The 21,352-nt window shown below is 40.0% G+C and overlaps 1 protein-coding gene across 2 annotated transcripts in view; it reads left to right on the top strand.

Moving 5' to 3' along the window:
* Positions 1 to 21,352, top strand: part of LOC117435596 (regulator of G-protein signaling 22) — a 50,098-nt gene that overhangs the window by 23,684 nt on the left and 5,062 nt on the right. For both annotated transcript variants that reach the window (XM_034058911.3, XM_034058910.3), the window contains exons 12-26: positions 13 to 118; positions 426 to 551; positions 1,088 to 1,189; positions 6,728 to 6,922; positions 7,275 to 7,367; positions 7,692 to 7,867; positions 8,524 to 8,686; positions 9,188 to 9,346; positions 9,780 to 9,848; positions 12,421 to 12,582; positions 13,805 to 13,984; positions 14,330 to 14,488; positions 16,206 to 16,340; positions 16,684 to 16,795; positions 20,242 to 20,314. In XM_034058911.3, coding sequence (XP_033914802.3) covers positions 13 to 118; positions 426 to 551; positions 1,088 to 1,189; positions 6,728 to 6,922; positions 7,275 to 7,367; positions 7,692 to 7,867; positions 8,524 to 8,686; positions 9,188 to 9,346; positions 9,780 to 9,848; positions 12,421 to 12,582; positions 13,805 to 13,984; positions 14,330 to 14,488; positions 16,206 to 16,340; positions 16,684 to 16,795; positions 20,242 to 20,314 — 2,010 coding nt within the window. The remainder of the gene's footprint in view (positions 1 to 12; positions 119 to 425; positions 552 to 1,087; positions 1,190 to 6,727; positions 6,923 to 7,274; positions 7,368 to 7,691; positions 7,868 to 8,523; positions 8,687 to 9,187; positions 9,347 to 9,779; positions 9,849 to 12,420; positions 12,583 to 13,804; positions 13,985 to 14,329; positions 14,489 to 16,205; positions 16,341 to 16,683; positions 16,796 to 20,241; positions 20,315 to 21,352) is intronic.

Raw genomic sequence — 21,352 nt, 5'->3', positions numbered from 1 at the left:
CTGTGTCCACAGGCAAAGAGCCGTCTCTGCCAGAAGCACGGCCTCATGGTCCTCTGATTCCACAGACAGCTCAGTCTCAGAATCCATTCAGGAAAATAAACACAACCTTTCCAACAAGGTATCTGCACACAAGGCCCTTTTTGTTGCCCTTTTCTTATTTCTGATTTATACAAGGAAAGTCTCACCAAAGACTGGACATTTTGTGGCTGCTCTTTCAAGGTTTCTCTGTCATTCACTTCTATTGCAAAAAAATAATTACTGTTCAGTTTTTTTATAATATGTTTAAATGAATGATTATATGAGATTTGTTCTTTTTTTTTTTTTTTAAACGGTTTGCTCCAGACACAGCACATCTCAAATGGATATTAAATGGTGCAGCCTAACTACAGTTCTCTTTCTCCTCTGTTCTTTGCTCTTGGTTTTAGACCCACAGCAGCAGGTGCAGTCCAGTTCTGGGAGGTGCTAGGATGGAAAGGATGCTACAAGCACTGCATCATGACCAAAGAGCTGGATACTGCTTTACCCAGTTCTGTGAGTTATCAGGAAACAAGGTAAAAGAGCAATTAATAGAAAAAAAACACCTGTCAGTCTTTTTTGATTATCAACCTGGTTTTCAGTTCCCATACTGGGTGAACTGGTGTAGCTTAGGGGTTTGACTGGGAGAGGTTAGAGTCCCTGCTCAGTCATTCATTCCCTCTATTTCCGTGATGCGTAAACCATTTCACTGTATATATTCCACAAAAATGTTATTCAGTTGTACAAATGCTTTATTTTATGGTACTGTGATATGCTTGGGGAACCACCAAAAAGATTTGAAACTACCATCTTCTGTTATTTATACAACACCCCAATCTTATTGTGAATCCCAAATATTGCTTCATCACACTTTGACCATATCAACAGCACACAGGATGATTTCTGCAGTGCACTGTAACTACAAACAGGTGATGTACAGAATCAGTGAAGGGTGGAACTGTTCTTTTGAAGCTCAAGCTCAAGTCTACAGAGGACAAATAAAAATCTGAGTACCAAGATTCCAATGCCATTATTCTTGATCCTTCTCTAACTAGATTTGTTTTTCTTGCAGTTGTGGAAGAATGGAGTGCAGTTCTGGTTTGACCTACAGGATTATCACAGACAGTTTTATCAAGAAAACCTGAATCCTTTCAGACTGCAGAGACTAGCTCAAGTGAGTAGTAAGTCTTTAACTAGCGATTAGCATGATCCTGTAAGTTGTGTGGGGGATACATTAATAATTGGATAAATACAAAATAGTACTATGAATTAATTATAATATTAATCTTTACATACATTTAAGCCTTTTCTGGCTAGGTGAATGTGACAAAACAAAGTTCTGTGACAGCAGTACCAAAGATTAAAAAAAAAAAAAAAGTACAGAGTTTGATCCATTGTGACTAGATTAATCGCACCTTGCTTAACACAGATAAACCATGGAGGACATATGTTCAGATGTGACTTATTAACGTCATGATACAACAGGGAAAAGCGCAAACTGCTATGCAATGGGAGTCTACATTTAATCCCCCAGTAGGAAAACACGCCAGTCCAGCGACACAGATAATCCGGTAAACTACGGTGGTCCAAGGCGAGGTGATAGCCAGTGTTCTATCCAACAACATTCCCACTGTGTCACCTGGGCTCATTGTAGCTAATAGAGCTGTCATATCCATGGAACTGGAGTTCTGACTGAATCATGTCATGCAGTATATATCAGATTTCACAGAGGTGTCTGGGGGTCCTCATTACTTTGTTTACAAAAGAGTTCTATATGGGAAGGATGGTAATTTGAACGCAAAATAATTCTGCCAAACTGCAGGGTTTTGTATACAGACGTGCTCAAATTTGTTGGTACCCTTACAGGTTACAGCTCATTGAAATAATGCTTCATTCCTCCTGAAAAGTGATGAAATTAAAAGCTATTTTATCATGTATACTTGCATGCCTTTGGTATGTCATAGAATAAAGCAAAGAAGCTGTGAAAAGAGATGAATTATTGCTTATTCTACAAAGATATTCTAAAATGGCCTGGACACATTTGTTGGTACCCCTTAGAAAAGATCATAAATAATTGGATTATAGTGATATTTCAAACTAATTAGTTTCTTTAGTTAGTATCACACATGTCTCCAATCTTGTAATCAGTCATTCAGCCTATTTAAATGGAGAACAGCAGTCACTGTGCTGTTTGGCATCATTGTGTGCACCACACTGAACATGGACCAGAGAAAGCAAAGGAGAGAGTTGTCTGAGGAGATCAGAAAGAAAATAATAGACAAGCATGGTAAAGGTAAAGGCTACAAGACCATCTCCAAGCAGCTTGATGTTCCTGTGACAACAGTTGCAAATATTATTAAGAAGGTCCATGGAACTGTAGCCAACCTCCCTGGGCGCGGCCGCAAGAGGAAAATCGACCCCAGAGTGAACAGAAGGATAGTGCGAATGGTAGAAAAAGAACCAAGGATAACTGCCAAAGAGATACAAGCTGAACTCCAAGGTGAAGGTACGTCAGTTTCTGATCGCACCATCCGTCGCTTTTTGAGCGAAAGTGGGCTCCATGGAAGAAGACCCAGGAGGACTCCACTTTTGACAGAAAAACATAAAAAAGCCAGACTGGAATTTGCTAAAATGCATATTGACAAGCCACAATCCTTCTGGGAGAATGTCCTTTGGACAGATGAGTCAAAACTGGAGCTTTTGGCAAGTCACATCAGCTCTATGTTCACAGATGAAAAAATGAAGCTTTCAAAGAAAAGAACACCATACCTACAGTGAAATATGGAGGAGGCTCGGTTATGTTTTGGGGCTGCTTTGCTGCGCCTGACACAGGGTGCCTTGAATCTGTGCAGGGCACAATGAAATCTCAAGACTATCAAGGCATTCTGGAGCGAAACGTACTGCCCAGTGTCAGAAAGCTCTGTCTCAGTCGCAGGTCATGGGTCCTCCAACAGGATAATGACCCAAAACACACAGCTAAAAGTACCCAAGAATGGATAAGAACAAAACATTGGACTATTCTGAAGTGGCCTTCTATGAGTCCTGATCTGAATCCTATCGAACATCTATGGAAAGAGCTGAAACTTGCAGTCTGGAGAAGGCACCCATCAAACCTGAGACAGCTGGAGCAGTTTGCTCAGGAAGAGTGGGCCAAACTACCTGTTAACAGGTGCAGAAGTCTCATTGAGAGCTACAGAAAACGTTTGATTGCAGTGATTGCCTCTAAAGGTTGTGCAACAAAATATTAGGTTAGCGGTCCCATCATTTTTGTCCATGCCATTTTCATTTGTTTTCTTATTTACAATATTATGTTGAATAAAAAATCAAAAGCAAAGTCTGATTTCTATTAAATATGGAATAAACAATGGTGGATGCCAATTACTTTTGTCAGTTTCAAGTTATTTCAGAGAAAATTGTGCATTCTTCGTTTTTTGTGGAGGGGTACCAACAAATTTGAGCACGTCTGTATTTATTGGTGCAGGCAACATGTTTAACAACTTAAGTGGAACAACCCATGCTTCTTGTAAATCTAATTGAATGCTACCAGCAGACTGATCCAGTTACTAGTTTGATTTGAAAATGTGGCGCAAGAGGAAAACACTTAATGAATATTGTGCACAATACCCTGACTGACGGCTGAAGTCTCTGCAGCAGGATGAAGCGGGCCCGTCTGCCTTGTCTTCCAGTGACTAGAGTCCCTCTGTGCTGAAGCAGGAGAGAGGCGGAGCTCAGACAGACTAATAAGTGCACGTTACTTCTGTTAAACTATCTTTGTTTGTTCTGTGCATTTTATTTTTACTCTTAAATTTATGCTATACATTTATATAATGCTTTTTCTACGGTTTATATGAGACAATTTAATTTGCGTAGGATCTTTACCTTTACAAGCTATAGCTCTGCTGTGACCAAACGTTATTCCAGTTAGAATGTTGGTAATCATGGTTTTGTTTCATGTTGAATATGATAAAGGGGTTTCGCTAAATAAGACTTTCTTTAAAGCATAAAAGTCAATTTCACCCAATCTCTGCTTGAATTGAAAAATAGACTGAAAAAAGTAAATTCTTTCTAAAATAAACATTGATATTAATCATCGATGGACTTGGTTTCAAAACTAAACCTGGTTGTAATGGGGTACACCCCACCCCTGTGTTTATGTATTATTTTGTATTTGTGGCATGTTGTATTGGTGTGCACGGGTGTTTAAGGGTTAATTGCCTTCCCTGCCAAAGTACTTCACGTGCAGACTGTGCCTGGTCCCGATTGAATGATTATCAAGCAATCAAGTCCAGGCACGGCTGCATAAGAGGCAGAAACCTCTCTGTCTAGGTTGGGTGTTAAAAGGTGGACAGGACAGCTACCCGCTGCTCCTGTCTCCGCCGCCAGAGGGAGACTATCCACTGCTCGTGCCTCTGCCGCCAGGGGGAAGACTACCTGCTGCTCCCACCTCCACCACCAGGGAGACTACCTGCTGCTCCCACCTCCACCGCGAGACGGAGACCACCTGTTACTCCTGCCTCCACCACCAGAGGAGCTGAAACTATCTCCCGAGGGTCAGCTCCTGCTGTCAGCTCCCGAGGGACCACTCCTGCCCTTTCTTGCACCGCCTAGGGCTGCTATGCCTGCAATACCTAGGACTGCCACACGTGCAACGCTAAGGCTGCCACGCCTGCAACACCTGGGGATGCCAAGCTTGCAACGCCCGGGGATGCCAAGCATACAGGCCTGGGGATGCCAAGCCTGCAAGGTCTGAGGCTGCCAAGCTGCCAAGCCCGCATCGCCCGGGGATGCCTGCTTGTCACCTTCCTGGGATGCCTGTTCGTCACCACCCGGGGACTTTCAGTGCTGTGGTCGCTGCCAATACCGTAGTGTCCCGTGCTGCTGTCCGCATTTCTGCTTCCAGCGCCATCACTGCCGGAGTACGCAGCGGCACCACTACTGCCGGAGTGTCCTGCACTGAGAGCAGCATTACCGCTGCCAGCGCAATGTCCGGAGTGCACCGCACCACTGTCAGCATTGCCGCTGCCAGCGTTGCCACTGGCAGCATTTCCGCTTCCAAGTTTGCCTTTGCTGGAAGAGCCAGCCTTGCCAACGTCACCATTGCCACTGACAACCTTGTTAATGGAGGAAGGCCTCACACCGTGGCCACCTGTGGGCCCATTAGTAGCTCCTGTCAGGGGCCAGGACTCGGACCAAGACTTTTGTGCCTTTTTAAGGGGGAGGTGGCCTTTGAGGCCATGTGTGCTGCGCACAAAGGGGGGTACACCCCTCCCCTGTGTTTTTATATGTATTATTTTGTATTTGTGTATACTGAACATCAAAAGAAACGTAACACTTATAGTTGGATCAAATTCACTAAATGTGATCGATAAAGGACAAACTCTGTTTTAGAACAGGTGCAGTGACTTTTTATTGTGCTGATTTAACAATTGACATTTTACGGTCTAAAGTTATGGAGGGACGGGGGATACTGTGAAAGTCACAGGCTAGTAGCATGTGTGGCACCGTTGGAAGCAATACAAGCAGTACATCTGCGACGCATGCTTTACACCAGGTTTCGGATGTTGTCTTGTGGAATCCTGGCCCATTCCTCTTGTAGTGCCTGGATAAGCATCTGCCTGTTCAGTGGTCTCCGAGCCCTGGAAACCACACATCTCCCAGTTTGTGGCCTGTCATTGACAGAGTGTGGTTATACCGTCTCGCCCGGTTTGAAATTGCTGGCTGTGAGCACCCAAGACGACGAGCCACAGTACGCTGCCTGGTCCCGATTGAATGATTATCAAGCAATCAAGTCCAGGTACGGCTGCATAAGAGGCAGAAACGTCTCTGTCTAGGTTGGGTGTTCAGAGGTGGAACGAGAGAGCGAGAAACTAAGAACTGAGAAATAGAAAAATATAACAATTGCTTGTTTTGTTTAGTGTTCGCTGTGTTTTGTGTATTGTCTGTTTTGTTTTGGCCATGGTGCCGTTTATTTTGTATTCAGTGTTTTGTTTTATTTAATAAAGAAACAAGCGCATTTGCGTCTCGTCCCACAGTACTTGCCTGTGTGTCCATTCTCTTCCTGGTCTGATGTCCCCACCAAGCCATCTATGTGACACTGGTTTATCTGTCTTTGATTGTCTTGTCTCTTGTAATAAGTTATTGTTGTATACCATGGTAAAAGCATCACTTACAACATAAGGATCACCTGTGTGTAGCAAAGATGGTGACCTTCAAGTGCACATTGATTCAATTCTGTACTAAGCATCTTAAGTGTCCCTGGGTTCTCCAGCGCACATTAGCAAAGCAGTTTTTGCCAGGATCCTGACAGCTGCTTCAATCAAAACTGTGATCTCGCCAGCTGCTACAGTCTCCCCTTGTGCAGCAAAAATGTAGCCAAAGAATAAAGAAAGAACAGCTTTACTGCTTTTGTTATCAATTACTTAAAAACCGTCAATCAAAAATGGGTTTCATTTACCACTGTGCTGCAATAAGCCAAAACTTATTTAACTCTTTCAACAAGGCAGACTTGTATACATGTCTAGGACATACAGCAGTCCGCTTTAGTTATTTAAGTATTACATTTGCTAGAGATTATGCTGTTTTCTTTACTCTTAGATATTTCATTGCTTGTCTCCGAAATAGGGCTATATAACTGTTCAACTTCATTGGATGGAAGTAGGAAAATGCACCCCAAGTTTATGTAGTCAAACATTACTTTTTGAATCTGTCTCAGTTCCTGTATTCCGCATATGTACGTTTTGGAGCACCAATGGACATTGCTGCTGATCTAGACATAAGAAAACAGATCTATCAGAAACTGGATCCCCCCTTTGAAGACCTATTTGACCCTGCAGAGGAATACATCCTGACCCTGCTACTGGTTCCATGGATGCAGATGACAAGCTCTGACAGGACCGCATACAAAAGGGTAAGAAAATGTCATATTGAATACGGAAGCGGTACTGTTTTTTTATGAAAATGATAAATATATATATATATATATATATATATATATATATATATATATATATATATTTATTTATTTACAGTATGGGCATAATTTCAAGTAAAAGGCATTTTTTTTTATTCAATGAATATCACTTATAAATGTATCACTGTGCCACTTTATTTTGATAAAATCATAAATGATTAGTATTGTGTGAAGAATTAGTTGTGTAATGGAGGTTTAGTGGGAATCTGATTTCTTCATGCTTTAACAATAAATCTACACATAATACCCCCCCCCCCCCGGGGTTTAATTATTGTAAATGTTTTCATAGGTGGAGTTAGTGGAGGAGACCCGTCTACTGGTCACTGTGCACTATAGGAAACTACAGGCCCTGCATAAAAAGACTCTTAGGAAACAACAGGAGGTAAATAACATGTGCTTTTTAATGTGAATAAAAATAGGTTACTCTGCTTGCATTACTATTTAATCTATAGAAAAACTTTAGAAAGAAACGAAGGAAGAAATAAAGATAGCATGAGAGAAAGTAATTTGTATTAGATGATCCAAATCAAACTACAAAATAGCGGTAGACAATATGGAAGTGTTTTGGAGTCCTATAGGTTTATATATGAAGCAAGCAAAATGATTTGCCTGTTCAATGTTGTGAAGCAGTAGATCTTGCTTTCTTGCTGTGGAGTGTTTTATTGTTTGCATATCTAAGTTTAACATTCAGAATTCCTCTGTTTAGAGAGGTGAACTTCAACCTAGTGCTCCATCCCCACCCCCACCACCAGAGGTCCCTAGAGAGCCCAACCTGTGGGAGCAAGTCCCAGAGGAGTACCGCAGCTACAACCTGAGCAACCTGCTCCGCCATCGCCTTGAGCTGGAGCACTTCCGCAACTTCCTGGAGGAGCACTTTGCCAGGTAAAGAGTCGCTCCATTCCTGGGCTCTTTTAGTTTAGGGAACCTACAGTATGCTGTGCTTCTCATCAGAGAGCAGGGCTTTTGAGCCTACTGCATGTACTACTGTTGATCCAGGCATACACAGGAAGTGGGTCAGAAGTCATTCAGTTAGTTGGAAACAACAGTAATAAATTAGATTATATTAATCTACCCAATAGAGAAAGCTGCTGGCGAAATGCAGGACTGAAGATCCTCATGGTGGAACCGTACCTGCAAGTGACTAACAGCTCCTGGTTTGGTTTAACTGATGTGGCCTGTGACTGTAATGTCAGGAAAGTTAATGTACAGAATTACTGCCACAAGCTACAGTATGTGCATTGTGCAGCCAATAGCATATTCCTAGTACAACACCTTCAAAGCCACTGTAACTAATGCATACTGCCATTACCCTTATACAAGTTTACAGTGTTATACCACAGTAAAAAAGTTAAAGTAAAAGCATATTGAACACATTATAAAGCATTGACAAGCATGGAAAATCACTGATGGTAAAGTGTTGTAAAAAACATGGTTAACCTTGGTAAAGCAGAATAAATACATGGCAAAGCATGGACAGTTACCATGCAGAATGACCATGATATAATTGTGCAGTAGTTACATTGTTTCTGTCTTTTCAGCATGGACCTGATGTGCTGGTTGGATATTGAGCAGTTCCGGCGAACGCCTCACAAAGAGAAAGACAAGAGAGAGGAGAAGTCTAGAGACATCAAGAGCAAATATTTGAATAAGAAATACTTCTTCGGGCCAAACAGTCCTGCAACCAGAGATCAGCAGGAACAGGTAACTCATTGCACTATCTTGTATATTAATATACGCCAATAAAAACACATCAATTCATTATTCATCTATTTTTGTTGGCAGTTTAACAGGATCTTTAATTCCCTTGTTTTCCCCTTCAGCACCGAACATCATGTATTAAATTTGGTTCACACACCATTGTGTCCGATTGATTTCCTTTGTGAGTGTCCCTAATGTACTGCCATTTTGTAACAGAAAGATAGCATGTTTGCAACCCACCATTTTACTTAGTGATATGCATCTTTCTTTTTTTGCTACTCAAAATGAATAATAATTTATTTATTTATTTATTTCATTTATTCATTCTTTAACCAGGAAAAACACCATTGAGACTGAGGCCTCTTTTACAAGTGTGTCCTCGCAAGATGACATGCATCAGCATGTGCCCACAATAGTTGTTTCCTTTTTTATGTGGTAGGTTTCACATTGTCGTGGTTGTGCCGTATCATTCATGCTTGAATCTTCCCCTCTGTCTGTTCTAAGGTGATGCAGTTAGGCGGCGGGTGGGGGAAGATTCTCCACGATCGCCTCTCGGCCCCGGTGCTGGTGGAGCTGCAGAAGTACGTGAGGAACCGGATAGAAAGGAAGTGGCTGCCGCTGTTCCTCTCCACCCCAGAGTTTGCTGAAAGGCAGAAGATGCAGGTACAACATGTGATGTAGAGTATTGCCTAGTTCAGAGATGTCCAATTCCAGTGCTGGAGGGCCATTCCATTCCATTCCATGTTAATAGATACAATTAAATAATTAACACCAACAAACTGTATGGATTTGGAACATGGCTGAATAAATCATTTGGATTGAACTGACCAACTTTGCCCACCCCCAATCTAGTTAACATAACTCTTCAGATGCAGCTGAGACAGAAAATGATGTATGAATTGTGCATATGCAGTTAAGGTAGCTCGGCAGTCCCTCTCACTACACCCTATTAAGTTTTATATAGCATAATAGCTTATACAAATGTACTGTGGTATACCATGGTAAAAGAATAGGGAAGTGGATTGAAAGAATCACTCTTTGTTTAAATGATTTAGTGATCAGAGCATCCAGCTGGCTGATTGTGTTGGTTTTTTAGTTGAAGATGAAGAACGTTGCAGAGGATCAGATATTCCACACAAACAGAAAGAAACGTGAGGTTTGGAAGGTGAGTACTTGCAGTAACATTCAAGGGTTTGAAGTAGTGAGTTAGTGTAGAAGTAGTCAGAAGTAGTGTATGTATTGGCATACACTTTGATTTGCCAGTTAAAATACATTTGACAGATGAACCTTGCATTGTCTTGTTGTTTGTTGGCTTTAAATCTGTCATATATTTGTTTTTAATATGTTTGCAATAATATAATTGGCTATATAAAGGGTCAGATTACAAACAGGTTGTTTCTGTAAAGATTTGATGTAAAAATGCTCTTGTTAAACAAGACACAATTGGGACTAATCTGGCTTCCCTATTGGAAACTTGTGGGTGAGCATTGCAGGCCAACTTAGTCCCAACCGTGTCTTGTTTAATATGGCCATTTTTATATTGCATCTATTTTAAGAAAACATTCTCATAACCCTGGTTCCCTGAAATAGAAATGCAAGCATTACCTAATGGGATATATCTCTTATAGCCCGAATTATCTGAGCACTTTTATCAAAGCTGCTCCTTTAAGAGCCCTGTATAAATATGAGTGACCCATAAGGCTCAGCACCATATTCTCTTCAGGTCCTCCCTGTTGAAGAAGGTCCAGTTTAGGCTTTGGACGACCTTTTATTATATTTTATTATTTTTTTCCTCAATTGAAAGCGAGAAATGGCATATGAATTAAAAAAAAAAATCTATAACATACTGTATGGAAATTGAAACTTAAGTGAGTAGCCACACATGTCCCATAACCTGCCTGGCAACAGATATGTCAAGATTAAGACTAGTTATGAATGGTAGAGGCTAGCCCCAAGCTTGCATTGTGTAGCCAATACAAATACTTTAAAACTTGACAGAGGGTGATTGCAGGTGGAATACACACATAATCCCACCCATTTTGAAGCTACATGTTAGCCAATAGCAATACAGTAGACCTTGGAAAGCATGACGTAAAGTAAGCTTTTTTTTCACTTTTCCAAAATTACACGTAGGCTTAGCCTCCGTAGCCTCTTACGACGAGCCGCCACTGCTTGGTACCAATAAAGGTGACTGGTACCGACCAGGCGACTGGTACTGGCTCTGGTACCAACCAGGTCACTGCTACAGGCTCTAGTACTGACTGGTACCGACAGGAGTGCCCTGGTGCCGACGGCAGGAGTGCTCTCAGTACCAAACTGGTCACTGGTACCAATCGCGGTCCCAAAAACTGGTCACCGGTACCAGGAGCGCTGGCAGTGGGAGTCACTCGTACTATCTCTGGTACCAGCACAAGTGGCGTACAGGTGAAGACATGAAAAAGCCACTGACAACTGCAAGCATGCACTGTTTAACAGACAGGTGCTGCAATTGCCTGCTAACTAGAACAAATCTAGTAGCCTTTGTTGTCAGTGAAGCATAAAGCAGACACAACAACGACAATGAGACACTGAATATTCTCCAGTCGAAAAAGCTCCTACCAAATCAACAGCGTAGCGCAAAAAGCTGACTGGAAAAAGACAACTAGCGCAATATGCTATTTGTGTACAGAGGCGCACTCAGTACATGGAGATGGCTTACGCACGCGCTGGGTTTCTGAAAGAAAAACAGGAAACAATTACATAAAATGTGTGTGTGTGTGTGTGTGTGTGTATATATATATATATATATATATATATATATATATATATATATATATATATATATATATATATGTATATATATATATATATAATTGTGTGTGTGTGTAATTACACACACAATATATGTGAAAAGGCGCTAGCAAGAATTTATATCGACACACGAAGAGCCAAGCCCAGGGATGGGGTGGTGGAGAGCCACCAGCTTCGCATGGCGCAAAGGCTGTGGAGGGGACTTAATCAGAACCTAAGGCTAAGAAGAATTATACTAAGGAAGTTTTTTCAAAATATGAAATGAAAGAAAAAGGGAACATATCAACTTATCTCCGTAGTTAGGACTTAAAAGTCAGAGTTCACTCAAGGCTGAAAGAAAAATAGTGCTGAGTCTTATGCGTCACTCGTGAGTGCTCAGGTAATTCGGCTATAAGAGATATATTCCATTAGGTAATGGTTACATTGTGTACTTGAAAGGAAACCCTTTAAATGTGAACCATTTTGAAGATATCACATCTTTATACAACTAATCATGTTATTCTTACTTGTGGCTGTTTCTGCACGTAACAAAAAAAAAATGATACTGCTATACTGTATAGACTATCTGAGTGATTCACTGCAACTTCTTATTATACATAGTTGTATTTTATTTATTTATTACCAACCATTTACAGAATTAAGTTGTTTAAATTTACCATACCAATGACAATGTTACTGCAATAACTTGAATACATTTTCAAAAAACATCCTGAAACTTGGAAGAAAGAACCTGGTCCAGAACCATCTTTAAAATCAGATGGATCCCAAGTTTTGAATGGTTCAAATCCACAGCCAACAACAAACTTGGCACAATAACTTGAGTACATTTTCACAAGCCTGAAATTTGGTAGAAAGTCAGATAGAACCAAGGTCCAGACCCCTATTGGGAAGCAAGTTTCCAAAATGGGTCAAATTTACACCTGCTGAAATAACACATCTTTTTGCAGTACATTGACAGCAAATGGGTTTCCTCATCCAAAGAAATCATTGCCTTCCGGAAAGCACTTTTGAATCCAGTAACCTGTCGTCAGTTCCAGCGCTTTGTTTCTCTGAAGGGGGACTGTCTGGAGAATGGCGTACTCTTCTGGCTAGAGGTCCAGAAATACAAGGTAAGTAACACTCTTGAAGCTGATTTCTGATGAAACAGGAGTTTGGGATTCATTGGTGTTGACTAATACAGATTTGGTTAAAGGAAACTTGTTGTTTTCCTATTCTTCTGCGAGCAGATACATGTTGGTCTCAGCAGAGTTCTCAAAGTAGGTTGAATACAGTAAGCATAAAGGCCTCATGAAAGAGATATCGTATACTGTATTCCTTCACATATAAGAAGTGCTCCAGGGTCCTGGAGAAAGAGGGGTTCAGATGACTGGGAGTTTATTCCCAACAGGTTTGATTCTGTTGGAACATTCTGAGGGACACTCTTCTAGTTTGAATATGTGAGCAGTTCAGATAAAGACGTGGCACTGGCCACCATTTTTTGAACATTTTTGTTGTATTGCATTGTAATATAAAACATTCTTTGTCTTCCAGAGCAAAAGTTTTAACAACTTAAGTGGCACTACTGCACAAGCAATGTTGTGTTTTTATTTTTTTACATTTACCCACTAACTACAATTCAACTGTCTGGCACAATCACCTATTTTCCTCAATAACAGGCCCTGTAGTTAAAAGCTTATAATCTATTATATGTGTTTGACTCAGACGAGAGAAAATGTGCCATATTACTGACTGGATAATTGCCAACAAACTCCAAACAAGAGCCGCTGTTGCCAGTCTGTTCTGAATTTGGCAGAACATTTTTGTTCTCAAGCTTGGCTTGCTGCTTGAGTCAAAGACATCTACCCTAACAAAAGGACAGATTGATGCTTTTAAATAACTGTTTTAAATCCATATTATATTGCCTTGTTGCCATTGTTTGTAGAAATGTAAGACCACTATCAGGAATTCTGGAAGACGAAATAATTCATGTTGGATGAAAGTTGTTTGCTCCATTGGTGTTTTATAGGATATCTGTATTCTTGATATGTTACATGTACAAGGACAGGCAAGTAAATTGTATGGCAATTATTTGTTAAGGAATTACTACTAATAATATTTAATTGACAGACTTTTTCAACTGTTTTCTTTTTTTAAATTTAACATTAGTTAAATGTCTGTTCTTGTTACCACCCTCTTTTTGATAGTGTTAAATATTTTTTTTTTCCAGCTGTGGGTTGACAGCTGGTGTAGTCCCTCATACAAATCCTCAATTTAAATAGGATTACTTTTACTATTACTAATTCTAGTAATGTTCTGTTTAAACACTGGCTGTCATTCTGTTTCAATCTCCAGGACCTGTGCCATTCCCACTCAGATGATTCCACCATTCAAAGCAAGGTCTCCACAATTATAAACTGCTTCATTAACTCCAGCATACCTCCAGTCCTGCAGATCGACATTCCTCCAGAGCAGGCTGAGGAAATCATTGAGAAGAGGAGGGAGCTGGGCCCCTATGTCTTCCGAGAAGCACAGGTAGGTGGGTCATAGCAGATCCTGTCAACCCCTTCATCTTTGATATGTCGTTGATATATAGATTATCTGTCTAAATATACTAGGCTATCTCCTCTGCTGTAATCTACTTTCCAATACAGAAACATTTACAATGAAGGTGGCACTAGCCAAAATTTCTGTCATCTTTATGTTTTATCTTAGAATTTCGATTGAATGTTTACAGACTGATAAGTGTATATTATTGTGTTGCTAGTATCACTGAAGCCTTACTTTTAAAAAAAATTTTACGCCATATTTGTATTTTGTGCACATCATGGCTATGGGGTCTTGTTTTTACTGAGGTCGGAGTCTAATTCTCTTTTGTAGATGACTGTCTTTGGAATCCTGTTCAAACTGTGGCCGGACTTCTGTGCCTTCCGAAGCAATCTGGAAGAGACTAAGGTGTTGCCTGCTTTAGAGAGAAAGAAGGAAAAACAACTGGAAAAACTGAAGAGGAAGATAAAAGAAGAGGAGAGACGAGCAAAAGTGAGAAGCCCAGCCCACATTTTCCAGTAGATCTTAGTTATAAATTCTGGTATTTATAGTAAATGTACTGCATTGTGTGTTCTATGTTTTACTAACAAATTATTTTAGCAAAATACAGCTATGGCCAAAAGTTTAGCATCATCGAATTGTAGGATTCAGATATAATTAAAAAATATAATATATATATATACAGTATATATGAACATAATTTAGATATTTTATTTAACATCATGTAATCAAAGAAACTACAAAATGATATTGAAGATATACTCTTCAAAAAAAGAAACACATATGTGTTTTGAATGTACTTTTTATAGCATTAGTATGGCAGTTTGCATAGTAAAATAGACAATTCCAAAGAACCTTAACCTGTAAAGAAATCATTAAGACATTCAATAAAGTCACTTTCAAAGATCAAATAAAGTTCAAGGTCAACAGAAATCAGTAACGGGTATGCCCACCATTGGCATTGAATCAGAGCCTGGATAACATGCCGGGGAATAGCAACCCACTCTAGCTCAAGTGCCTTGGAACGTCTGTGGCTCGGGGTGACGTCGTCGCACAAGGCGATCAAGCTCGTCCCACAAATGCGGGAAAAAATGGGGTTTACATCTGGTGATCGAGATGGCCAGGGCAGCACTTGAACATTGTTCTGAGTGAGGAAAGCTATGGTGGCCTGGGCTGGGTGCGGCCGTGCATTGTCATGCTGGAAAATGACGTTACAATGGTTCATGAATGGGATCACATGAGGCTGTATGATCTCATGACAATAGTGCTGAGCTGTCAGGTTGCCTTGAACATGAACAAGGTTGGTTCTGCAACTGTCTGAGATTGCCGCCCACACCATGACACTCCCACCACCAAATCTGTCACCCTGTCGCACACAGTTGGGCGCAGAACATTCATGACGTTGCCTGTATAGCTGGGCTCTTCCATCTGCACGTCGAAGCAGAAATCTGGATTCATCACTGAACACCACATTTCTCCATCTTTGTATGGGCCATTCTCTGTGATTATGACACTGCTATAGTTGTAATCGATGATGTTGCAGCGTAAGAATCACTCCTCTAACTGTCCTTGCTCGGATACCTGCCTCCCGTAAGCGGTTTCTGGTTTCTGACAGTCTGGTTGGAAATTCTACGCATTCCTGGTACTGCAGATGTTGTAGAGGTTGCAGTGGTGAACCTGTCATGTAAATGACGTAGGCGTATAAATTCGCCAGCTTCCAAATGTCCAATAGCATTATTCTGTTGAGCCTTGGTAAGTCTACGCATAACTTTAAATGTGTCTACAGCGAATACCAATAAGACATGCAAGCTGAGAACCCTCCACTTTTATAGCCACATCTCGGCACGTTGCACGTGTTTTGGCGTTTTGGCGTACGTCATGCGTTTTCGATCCTGACAATGTAACACTGTCAATAAAACGTGTTTAAATAAAATAGAATTATTTAGATCAAGTTTTGTTGCAATTTTTAAGAAATGGAAGAAAAAATATCTGCTATGCATTTCTTTTTTTGAAGGGTATATATATATATATATATATATATATATAAAACTACAAAGCGGTATGTAATTCAATATGTTCACGTAACATTATTCAGCATGTTTCATTCGGCTTTATGAAGCAAAATGTGTTAATTCTATAGGGTGATGTAAAACCTGTGTCCATAGCTGTACGTAGTTAAAAGTGATTAACAGTTTTGCATGATATCCAGGAGCAGGAAGAAGCCAAGAGAAAGATGAGTTTTTCCGATAATTTCTTTGGAGACAATGAGAGTGTCTACAGCGGCAGCCAAGCTGGCGTCTCCTCCACGAGGGAGGCCAGGGGTCCACACAGTCGCAGCCAGCAAGTAAGCAACAGCGCAGCCATGAAACCGGATACTTCTGAAACAGTCACAATATGATAATCATGTACAGTACTGTTGGAGTTTTTAGCTGGAATTGTGGTGATTTGATTTGATTTCTTCATTACCCTTTACCTAAAATTCTGACTAGGTCTAGCAGGCCTAACAGTCAACCTTGAAGACAATAAAAAAATAAACAAAAACTGGAAATCAACCCCCTAAGAAAACTTTTATAATCTGTAATATAATAATTGAATAAGCGCTGTGTATAATACACCTAGCCCTTCCCCTCTCCTTCACGTAAAGGCACATTGCAGTGAGGTGGTTCTTGTCCTCTTTTGCTCCACAGGTCTCCTGGTCCTATTCCAAATACATGGAAGCTCTGGAGCAGGAGAGAGCGCTGCTGCAGATGCAAAATGGCCTTGAGGGAAGAACCCTGATGTCCTCTCTGTCAGATCCAGGTACAGATGTGTTGCATTATATCCCACTGCCCATTGCATTATTGTATCAAAGAAGTTAATTTTAGTTTTGTATTACTGAGCATTTCAACTCAGCTATATATATATATATATATATATATATATATATATATATATATATATATATATATATTTTGCATGCCACAACTGGAAAGATTGAATTTATTTTATGAGTTAGCCTCGGCCTGCTCTCCCCTAACTGTGACTCTAGTTCTACTGAGACGTGATTTGCTACTTACAGCTGCCTGCAGCGACATGGGGGGTACCAATAAATAAAACAAGTTTAATGTCTCAATTCTTTCTACATTGTGTCGAGTGATGCAATGACACTATACTGAGCTTATTTTTCAGTTAAAAAAACAAAACATATGTGTGTAATAATGGTGTGCCCCGTTCCCTTGGGTGCAAAATGCAGTTCAGTTTTTTCGGTTTTAAACTTTCTTTTTGGTTTTCCTTTAAGGTCTCACTGAACCGACACATTTCAATTGAAAGCCGGTTAAACTTTTAAATCACACAATTAGGTTGTGTTGTGTGTGTATAATCTCCAATGTGCTTTCAATTAAAAACAAATTGTCGCCTTTTAATCTGTTGACAGGTGAGTTTCATGTGGCTGATGCAGATCCACATTATAAACACATAAGCATAACAGTAGTGTGTAACGTCTTCAGGTAGGGTTTAAAAAAGAAAAACCGGAACCGACATTTCATTTGAACATGATGACACTCTTAAAAGGTGTCATTAGGTTCTGCAGAGTGCTTTCAATTCAAAGGGAAATGTCCGCTTTTAACTGGCAAATTATCATCATGTATGTTTTGCCTCATCTCAATTTAAAACTTTTAAACCTCAACATCAATAGATCGAAGAATTGTAACAAAAAAAACCCTACCTGAAGACGTTACACACTATTGTTATGCTTATGTGTTTATAATGTGGATCTGCATCAGCCACGTGAAACTCACCTGTTTACAGATTAAAAGGCGACAATTTGTTTTTAATTGAAAGCACTTTGGAGATTATACACACAGCACAACCTAATTGTGTGATTTAAATGTTTAACAGACTTTCAATTGAAATGTGTCGGTTCAGTGAGACCTTAAAGGAAAATTATTTGGAACCTCAGTATTCATCCCATCTCTAATATATATATACACATATAAAATTGCATTTGAGTAACCAAGAACAACCTAAGCAAGTTGGTTCAAACTGGAGCTCTAGGGGCCCTGTCTGTGTGCTGGCGCTGTTTTATCAGAAGAAACATTAAGGCAGCAGGGCTATAAAAGTGTCAGTCCTACAAAGTGCTGGCTTTCCAGACAGACCAAACAGTAATGCTGTCAATCCTTTGATTTAACAGCGGGGTACAGAACAGGCAACAATTCCAATGAAAAGAACACAATGAGCAGGGTGTGAAACAGCAGCAGCAGCTTTGTCCTTGTTGAGCTGGCACTGGACAATGCATGTGTGCACTGCAGTTGTTTTTTTTAGAAATGAGAACTATGTAATTTTGATTTTTGGCTTCATCGTACCCACTTAATACTGATCGCTTTATAGCAATACATTCGTTTTCCCTTGGGACGGGGTTGCTGTGTAAAACTAACACATTTACCAAACCTCTTGTTCCAAAAACCAGGATTTTGCGCCAGACCATGAATAGTAGCTTCCATTAGTCTGAATGTGGTGCTATAAATTAACTGTCATTTTATATTTTACTCTCAATAAAATTAACATTAAATGTCTTTTTATTGGAACTTTTTTCTCCCTCCAAAGTGCAGAAGGTCATCATCATGACACTCCTCTTTACCATGCACTGTTGCTGTTTATTTTTTAAACAACACTTATAAATAGTATTTAACAAACTGATGTGATATGAGTTAGCTTTACATTGTATTTGCTGAAAACCTTGACTCTATTTTATCATGTATTATACAAGTTCTAAGTCACAGATAGCGCTCTCATTGTCTGACAGTTGTTCTAAACAGTTACACTAATGGAAGCACTTAGGGGCTGATGTAAGGATACGTGCAAAGTGATTTGTGGGTGCAAAACCCCCGTAATGCTGCCTTAAATTGTGTTTAGCAGCCGTAAAGTCTGATTTTACTGGCTGTATTGAAATGCATTAAAATTAAGAAACTAGCATGGAATTGGGTGGGATCTGGATACTAAGCAGATGCAAACATTATAATGTGATGTAAGGATTTTGCCTTGCACTTAGGCAATTGCTGACCCTCCAGAGATTGTACACCTCTTGTTACAAGGTGCAAACCATTGTAGAAGCGAGTAACTAAGAGCTGTATAAAAGCACACACCTGCAGAGACCTGTCATTGGCCTCAGGATGGCTGCTGTGGTACACTTCCTGATGTGGCGACACTTGGCTCTTGTTCAGGAGAGGCAGGAACACATTCGGAGAAGGGCAAGATGAAGAAGACCCTGCATATTCGATCCCAGGGTCACTTTGTTTGGGATGCTGGAGGATGCAGTGCTAAAGCGTTATCGTCTCACTCCGCAGGTCATCCTAGACCTAATTGAATTGAGGGATGAGCTAGACCTCAGCGTCAATCTAGGGAGCGCTATCCCTGCACATGTGAAAGTGCTGTGTTCTCTGCACTACTTAGCCTCTGGTTCCTTTCAGACCACAGTTAGAATGTCTGGAGGGATAGCCCAATCCACCTTTTCCAGAGTGCTAGGCACATTTCTGGATGTCATGCTGAAAAGGGCAGGTCAGTACATATTTTCCTAAGGATACTCGCATACCTGATGTTGGAAGAGACTTTTCCAAACAACTTTTTTTCCCCCCATACCCTTCCTCTGACATTATTTCTTTTATTTTGCTTTGTATTTTCATGCTCCACAAATGTCATACAGTGACTATTGCTTTCTGTACTCCTAACTTTGCAAGTGCGTGTTGAGTAATTTAAGCTTACATTGGGCGCAGTGCAAAATAACTGCCTGGCTGCAATGCAATTTGAATTTTGCATCCACAATTATTTGCACTGTTCCTATAATTACATCACCCCCTTAATATGTATCTAATAACATGTCATACTGTAAAAGAATTATGGGATCAGTTCATCCTGATGGAATTACATGCAGCAGGGCGTATTGGGCATATAAGGGGATAGCAGTGTTCTGGATGGATAAAATCCAAGAGATCTTTATACTAGTGAGGAAGACAGTAGTTTCCATATACCCTTACACCTAATGCATCCTCTAGCTATTATATGACAGGTATTTTGTTCCTTTTTTAAGGCTCTTCATTTTAATAAGCTCAATTATGTCATTCCACTCTGCGATAGGCTGCTGTTTTATGCTGTCAATGGGCCATTTGTGATATGTCTTGTTATCTGAGGATAGCATGATTTGGAATCCCAACAAATCTGAGTGGCAGATGTGAGAAGTCATCGTAATGTTTGTATTTTACCTTTTAATTCAGAGACCTCCTCCATTCGCAGCACTAAGTCGGCCGGCACAAAAAGGACATCGCACTCTATTTTCTCACAGAAAATGTAAGTAAAATTTGTTTCTTGGGTCAATTTCCTTGTGTGGGGCTGACAGGAGCTACAAAAATATATCACTGATTTTAAAAAATTGACTTTTTACTAGGGGTGGGAAACAATATGAAAATTGTATATCGATATCATGCACGTATTTCGATATCGATACGGAAGGCTTCCAAAACACAGAAATATAATAACACAATATCAATATCAAACATATATAGACGTTAACAGATATTTACATGTGAACAGCAATAAACTAGTGGTGCTTTGCTTCACAATATGCATGGAGAAAAACAACATCTTGTTATATTGTTTTACTATTCCATCATCAGCCACCTCAAAACCAAAATATTTCTATACTTCACTGCGCACAGACTTTAACCAATCCGGAAGTAATTAAATTGTCAGCTGCTCTGTGTGTGTGCATGCTAACTCACAAAACGTCTAAAATGATTAAGCATGGTGTCATGCCAAATTTTGCATTATTTTGAGATATGTTTTGATGTTGTTAAAGTACATCTCATTTATAATACAGAAAGTTCACATTTTAAAAAGACATTAATAGTGTAATGAACCGCTGAAGCATGAGTATATCTCAAAATAATGCAAAACGGATGGCCAGTGGTGCTTCTGCAGCATGCAAATAAGGCTTCATCCACACTGGACAGAGCAACGCGAGCGAAGTCACCGAATGTCAATCCACACCAGACACGACCTGGAAACGATCCAAAAGACTGGAAATAAATGCATGACCCCGCCCATGCATTCCTATTGGACGAGCTTGTTATGATTGTTCTGATAAAAGGTTACCATCCTAACCTCCGGCAACTCTGCTGAAAAATAAAGGATGGACTATCCAACAGTTTTATTGTTATTAGAAGTAGTAGCAGCAGCAACATCAGCTGAGAAGACAGCTGGACCATAGTAGTATAGCTGAAATTATATTTTCAACAAAATTATTTTATTGTTATACATTTATATATACAACTTACTGCAATCTCAATTGTCTTTCTTTACGAATTCCTTCTTTGATCCTGTTTGTTT

This window comes from Acipenser ruthenus, chromosome 3 (genome assembly GCF_902713425.1).
Source record: "Acipenser ruthenus chromosome 3, fAciRut3.2 maternal haplotype, whole genome shotgun sequence".
NCBI classification, from domain to species: Eukaryota; Metazoa; Chordata; class Actinopteri; order Acipenseriformes; family Acipenseridae; genus Acipenser; species Acipenser ruthenus.
This window is presented reverse-complemented; position numbering and strand designations above follow the sequence as displayed.